Consider the following 7,430-nt stretch of genomic DNA (forward strand, 5'->3'; position numbering starts at 1 on the left):
CGCCGAACTTTTGTTTCGTTCTCTTCTGCTTTTCGTTCGATCTCGGAGTAGTCATCGATCACCGCGTCGCCTGATACTCTGCCGATTCGTTGCGCAGATCCAAAGTAGTTGAGAAACACTGTTGACAGTGCTCCGTGTACTCGGAGCAACGTCAAATGACTCACTGGCTTCTATATATAGAACGACTCTCCCGCTACTCGGTGTTTCTAGTCAAGTGCAGCCTTCGTTTGATTTACGCCGTTCATGGTTACCACGAAATCCTCCTGTTCGCGGCACCCCGGATTCTCCTCCCACGTTCCTCTGCCTCCTTCGAACCCGTTCAACGCATCGACTCTCCACGAGTCTCTAATTGGTCCCGGACTCGAATCGAATTCGAATGGAGATGAGAGCTTCTAAGATTATCGCGTGCCATCTTTAGCTACTTTTGATCGCTAAAACGACTGCGAGATAGTTCGGTAGAATTCGTCGACAGGCACGAAAGAAGCATCCTGAACCGGGTCGTGGAAAAGAGAGAATGCGTAGTTTATGCATTTTCGTTACGTTTTACAAAGACGCGCTCGACGCGTCCACGCGAGTCGAGACATCTCCGGCCGAAAGGTTAAACATTTACGATCCCGGTTTAACGATCCCTGTTTCCAAGAATCTGTCCCCCGCAGAAACGAAGGAATCCTTTGGTCGAAAGCCGGGTTCACCGCGTTTCCCAGTTCTCGATGGCCTGCTGGTCAACGTCGAGGAGCACACGAGAAACACGAGAGAGCGGTACTCGCCGTTGGTTATCGCCTCGTTCTTTCCTTCGTACAGCGAACAATTAACGGCGATTCTCGGTCGTGAAATCGAGGGAGGGTCGCGTGCAAACTCCCTCTAATTTGTTGATAAATACGCTTCGTTGTTGAGCCGGAGACGATGACTTAAAATTAGACGTTTTACGAGCGAGCTTCAGTAGGTGCGAGCGAGGGCTACGCGCCACTAAGCGTATCCGATATCAAAGCCGTTCTGGTCCGGTCCATTATGTACCAGACTTGGATTCAAAAGGTCGAACGAGTCGTAAGTCAGCTAACAACTATTCCACGTCTCGTACCGTTCTCGCGGAGATGTCTTTGTCCGTGTCGTCTGCGACGATTGTTTGGAACGGTTTGTTACGATGGCGGTCCGTCTGGAAAATTTTCCACGTTTCAACGAATATTTCCCGTAACCTATATAATTGAATTTGATAATAATTGCAGGCATACTCGGCCATGTCACCGAACGGAGAACCGGCAGCGCCAATTCTGGGCTCGGCGGTGACCAGTGCGGCCTCGCTGCCACCAATGTCGACATTCCGGGGTAGCGGCGCAGTTGCGGCAAATAGTGGAACCGGTGCACCATCCCCGGCATCGTTGCAATATAGTCATAGTCCTGGTGCACCGACTACCGCACCCTCCGCCCCCAACTCTGCACCCACGACGAACCGACAACCTGCTACGGGGGACAACCTCGGCATTTCTATCTCGGTACTATGCAGAGCTGAAAAGAAAACTAACAGTACTTCGTTCGCGCCACTCTTCAGGCGACGCAATTAGTAAATGTGGCCGTTTCTAAATCATAAAAAGAGAAAGAGAGAGAGAGAGAGAGAGAGAATAAAAGAAGTAGGCTACAAACGAAAATGCATGCGAAATCGAAGCGGGCTCTCTCGCCTTTGCAACTTTGCGCAGTACCTGTTGTAATAGAAAAATCTGTTTAACCTGTCTTTTCTATTGTTTTCAAGCAGATTAACCCCACGAACCAATCAGTATCGAGTTATAGCAGCAACCCATCCACACCAGTCAGTTCGCCACCACCCTTGACTGGTTCGGCGCCAGGTTGGGTACCAGGTGCTGCACCAGTTTCTCCACATTTCACGGCGGATCCCAACCGTGGAACCATTCACATGGTATGCATCAAAGCTTCGCTGTTAACAGTTTCCTTTTTTCTTTTTTTTTCTTTTTTTTTTTTTCTTTCAATTTGTTTCTTTCGAATATACTTATCTACCATTATTTCACCCGACACTTGCAACGAGACGAGTTTGATTGTTTGTTGGAGAAACACACGCTCGGTCCCGAGTTTATTGGTGAACTAGATTTCAACGTGGATCTCGTTGGAAAGTGACGGGTGCATCTCTGAACGCAGACACGCTTCATCACCGTTTCGACGCGCTTTAGAAACAGGTCAAGGACGTTCGTAACAGATACCTCTCGTGCTCGTTCACTTCTCTTACGATATTTTATCGTCTGCACTATGGTGACTCGTTGAGAGTACACCCGTTGTTACACGCACTGACTTTATTTCTGCTCGGGGGAGGATCGGAATGCTTCAATCGAGAGCATTTAGAACAGAGACAACGAGCGAATCAAGAAAGTCACTTTTATTTTTATTTTTGTTTTTTCTTTCGTTGTTAGATTCTGCCCTCCGTTGCGCACTTTTGAATATTCGCACAAAGTAGCATGCACTCGACGCACCGACAATTCATCTCGCGTGTTTTGTCCACGTTGCAGACCACTTTATTATCCTCCCCCTGTTCAGTTATATTCAAGTCGATCATCTGGCATATTTCATTTTTACATATTACTTTTTTTCTTTTTGACCTTCGTTTATCCCTTTTGTTTGTTGTGAACGCTGTGTTGACTTGGTTGTTCTCTTTTTTTTTTTGGTTTTGTTGTTGCGTTGGTGTTGTGTGTGAAGCCGGCGCCTGAACAGCAGAGGCTAGACGATGCCATCGGCTTTCTTCGCGACCATGCCGAGGTGAGGACTGCCGATTTTTAGTTTTTTTTTTTTCTCCCCCTTCTTGTTTGTTCTTGTTTCTGATCCTCTCTCACCAATTCATTCGTAACACACCACTTTTGTGCATGAACTTCGACACACGGTACGGAATTTACGACGCGCGAACGACACACCGCGAATATCGACGTTTGATCGAACGAATGTGACGTTCCCGGCGAGACATCGCGTACTTCTTTCTTACTTGCATATTAATCACGAGTCACGTTAATTCTCACATTGTTTGAACAATTTCTTATTGATAAAAAGAGAGGAAATTTTCACTGTGAGAATTAATGGCATGTCGAATTTCCGTCACTCTCGTCAGTTTCCATCACATCGACTTTTAAACAGAACCCTGTCTCATTTCATACACACGCTTTCCATCATCTTGTATGAAGTACGTTTAATCCACTGTACCAGCGTCACAGATACCTCGATGATACGCTGCATTTAACGATCGAGCGATTAGCGTTGTATCATTGACACTGGCATCTTTGGTGATTTGAAAGAAATGTCAAACAGCCGTGTAATCGAGTCGAATTTCGGATATTCTGTTGGTACAGGGTACGCGGATGGAGGAACGACTGGACGATGCCATAAACGTGTTGAGGAATCACGCGGAGAGCCAATTAGGTCTTCATTTGGGTCCCGTTGCTCCACACGGTTCCATCTATTCCCACACATCACCACCTCAACTAGACCATTTGGTAAGATTTCTATTCTTCCAAGCAATTGAGGAAATTTTTGGAATACCGTGAGACAAGTGGCGAGTCGAGCAAATTTGAATCGATGATCGAAATGGATCTTAAAGAATTTCTATTCCTTTTCCGATATATTGGCGAAATGAACGAAAAGTTCGTGTTAATTGAAAAAAATAAATCGATACTTTATAAGAATTCAGTTATTTAAGTAGAAAATACACTTGGCATCTACTTGACTAGATTATCGACAGATATTTCTGCAAACTTATATCCTTAACGCAATTATACAAAAGCTGGAACCTAAGCAGAATTTTGTCTCGCTTGGTAAATATTACAACTATACCATTTCGGCTGTTTTATATATTTCTGCGCGTTATTATATGTATTTTGTGCATTTTGCTACTTTTAGATTTCTCGCCACTGCATAAAAATTCGTAGCCTATATACAGAATGTTAAAAATACATTTATAGGATGCAATTCTAGAAGAACGAAGAAGGGTGTCTTCTTTCAAATTGTACAGGATTTAGATTCAACATCCCGTTTCTCCGTAGATATAGAGGTTGTCTCTTAAAAAGTTCCTCGATTCGTATTTATTTAAAAAAAACACGTCGAAAAGAAGTCAATAACGATCTCTTGTCCACAGACGAGTCCTCATCCTGCGGTAACAGTAACGCAACCTCAGGGCTCCTACTCTGGTCTGACACCCACACCCGACACAGACGGTTCCATCAAAATTGAAAGGTTACCTGTGACGAATGCCAGTAAGTTTCAACCTATCCTGCCCTCCAATCTTTCGCTTTCCAAGAGCTTCGTGAAATAGAGATAAACGAGAAAGATCGGTTTTACGAGGTAGGAAAAGTGTTGGTTTAAAGATGGCGAAAGACAAGTGTCAACGAGCCTTGACAATAGCTAATCGGAATGGCTGCGTTGTTCTATTCTCGTCGTCGCATCATCGGATAAATGCTTTTTTCCCACGAGTTACAGTGCAATGACGAAAGAGAGAGAGAGAGAGAAAGAAAGAGAGAGAGAGAGGAGAGGAGAGGAGAGGAGATGAGGAGAGAAGGAGGAGTACCCAGGTGTTCTACGTTAGAGTTAGAGCCCGATAAGGAAACATTAGATAAATCGCGCGAATGCATCGTGGTCGTGCCTTTATTCTTCTCGGAGACCTCTGTCTCCGGCATTGTGTCTTCGTTGCTCTTTGTTTCTGTTTCTGTCATGCGTTCCTCTTACCGGTGAACGTTCGTAATCCTTCTCTCGGTGCTCGCCTAATGCAATGCACAAGTTCTCCAAGGGTCCTTTACGAAGAAACGCTCTTTTCTCCATCGACGACCATTTTTGGCGATTGGAATTCGGAGCGCACGATCAGGATTCTCTTTCTGGTTACATGGAACTTGGTACGATCGTCTTTCCAATTGCTTCTTTTTCCTTTCCTTTTTTCATTCCTTCTCACTTTTTTTTTTTTTTTTTGTCACTCTTTCGACGATGAGAGGGAAAAAACGTTGGTGATGCTTTCACCGGCTCTCATCGATAGAGAGCATAGTAGTGTCTCGGCCGTGTTTCCAGGGAATAACGCAGTCGCGGACCTTTGCACACAATCACGGAACCGATTTATCTAGCGCGATTCTCGGCGACTTTCATAGAAACGCAGCGCACGAGTTAAATACGAATCGCGAAACGCAGCGAATTGTCAGGCGAGTGCAGCGTTTAAGGAGATGGTTGAATCAGTGTATCGAGCGTGCACGTAAAGCGCTTCCTGCTCGTAATTGGACACTTTTCACGGTTTCGTGACTAAGCGGTCTGTCCAAAGCTCGAGTATAATATCGGCAACCTGGTATCGCCGTACACAGCGAAGGTCATCGTACTTCCGGGTGAGTTCTGGCTGCATTTTTTCCACCGTTCTTGTGGCTCGACAATACGTGGATCGATCTCTCGACAATCGAAACTGTTTCATTCATCGTTAACGTCGAGTCGATGAATGAGAAGGATTTGATAGGACAAGTAAATGCGAGTTTTCTCTATTTCACGAATGCTGGTTGATGCAGGGGAAAGGGTAGGAATATCAGGTATATTTATATTTTACTTTTGATCTAGTTTCGAACACACACACAAAAAAAAAAAGAAAAGAGAAAGAAAGCGAACTTAACGAAAATTGTATCGCATATACTATTACTGTAATTTTAATAAAAGAACAGCAAGAGATCAATAGCTGCCCTGGAGGGCATTGTAATTGAACAGCACGCGAGAACACGATAAATTCATTTTTTCTCAGCGCTCGATAAGATTGTTGGGAAAGGAACAACTTCTTAGATTCGGAAATTTTATAAGCTTCCTAATAATACCATGTAATTTCGTAAACAATCAAGCGAAGAATCATTGTGAAATGTTTAGTAGGTTGTAAAAATACACGCGGAGACCATAGGGATAAACACGGTAAATCCTACTTCTGATGAAAAAGAGGAAACAACCAGTTAGATCCAAAGACGTAAATATTAAAAAAAAAAAAAATATGTGATATATCTGCGAAAATGTATTTATATTTGGTCTCGAAAGCAAATAAAGAGAAAGTTTTAGAATTATGAGATTGGTTAACAGCGTGTGGAATTGAAAAATTATCGTCACGTAATTTGCCGTACTTCTTTTTCCTATGGTCTTCGTATTTAACCCTGCAACGAAATAAAAATCTATCTACTTGCTCCTACTTGCTAACGCGGTATCGTTTATTTTCTTATCGCGTTCCGTGCCTGTGGTCTTCGGCTATAATCTCTAATAATTGCGTTCTAAACATCTTTAAAGCGATCGAAATTATGCAGCGATCAAAATGCTTGTATGTCCGAATTAGCGTCTTAGCGTGAAATAGACGAAAACCTTAGTATCTCATATACCAGCCCTCTCCTCTATTATAATACTATGACTGTGTTTTTGGAAATGTAAATTGACGGTATTAATAATGAGCAGAATACGTCTCTTTAGAAAAGAGAAAGGACCCGCCGGATAGTAGCGGCGGCGAGCGGCGGCGAGACAAAACCTTCGAGCAGCGAGCTTGCAGCAGCGGGTGTGATCTCTACGTCTCAAGGAAAAGGGACGAAGAGATCGCGTAGATAGTAAGTATATCTTGGATGTGTACACTTATCTGAGATTGAGGCGCAACGATATCGATCATAGAACGACAGTAGTGAAATATCGAGCCGAGTAGAGGCAATCAGTCGTGAATCAGATGTTGATCCAAACGCAGCTTTACCATGCCGAATATATTTTAGTAGTAAAAGACCTGTGCATTCTACGAAGATAAATTGCGCATCTTATAACAAAGTATAGAAGCGTAATAGACAGCAAATTCGAGATGGTAACGCTGTGACGGACTGATTATATATCAATCGACGATACGCCGATTACGAGAGGCCGATCTCTCGTTATTCTCGTGCAATGTAGACTTGTAACTAATCGATTATATTCAAACAACCGTTGTTCGAGTGCTGACGAAGACTGCGACGATCCCAGCACCAAAGCGGTGCGCGAAAAGGAACGTCGCCAGGCCAACAACGTGCGTGAAAGGTTAGTGAACACGCGCAGTAAGCCCTCCCGTTGTTATTTCCTACGAGTTCTTCCGTTCATCCAGAATCCTCTTTTTGCATCCTGTACCCTCCTCTCGTATGCATGCCCCAAATCGAATAAAAGAAAAAAGAAAAAGAAGTAAAAGAACGCGCAGTTGTAATTATCAAGATCTCGATGGCATGCTTACGCCCTTTCCAACACAAGGCCCGTATTCTAGCGTGACAATTAAAATGTTTCTGGTTAAGGACAGAAATGATACGAGATCAGGCGAGAGATCCACAGTTCTCGTGCTCGCCTCTCAATCAGTTTCATTTTAATTCAGCTGCGATTCGGTCCCCCCAGGCATGCTATCTATCTATCACCCTTTTTTTCTTTTTTTTTTTTTTTTTTTTTTTTTTTTT

General features: G+C 43.7%; 1 protein-coding gene and 1 long non-coding RNA gene across 2 annotated transcripts in view; both read left to right on the forward strand.

Annotated features, from left to right (window-relative positions):
• The window catches only part of LOC100746078 (protein daughterless), a 69,325-nt gene that overhangs the window by 59,343 nt on the left and 2,552 nt on the right, over nt 1-7,430 (forward strand). Inside the window, 8 exon segments of the mRNA XM_033324626.1 lie at nt 1,224-1,490; nt 1,745-1,909; nt 2,698-2,757; nt 3,330-3,482; nt 4,121-4,238; nt 6,433-6,473; nt 6,475-6,578; nt 6,940-7,029. Of these exon segments, the coding sequence (XP_033180517.1) occupies nt 1,224-1,490; nt 1,745-1,909; nt 2,698-2,757; nt 3,330-3,482; nt 4,121-4,238; nt 6,433-6,473; nt 6,475-6,578; nt 6,940-7,029 (998 nt within the window).
• Nucleotides 4,245-5,615, forward strand: LOC117152515. Its single transcript, XR_004462909.1, has 2 exons — nt 4,245-4,871; nt 5,041-5,615. It is a non-coding gene; the product is annotated as an uncharacterized LOC117152515 (long non-coding RNA).

The sequence above is a fragment of the Bombus impatiens genome, unplaced genomic scaffold (assembly GCF_000188095.3).
Source record: "Bombus impatiens unplaced genomic scaffold, BIMP_2.2 scf_4016, whole genome shotgun sequence".
Classification (NCBI taxonomy): domain Eukaryota; kingdom Metazoa; phylum Arthropoda; class Insecta; order Hymenoptera; family Apidae; genus Bombus; species Bombus impatiens.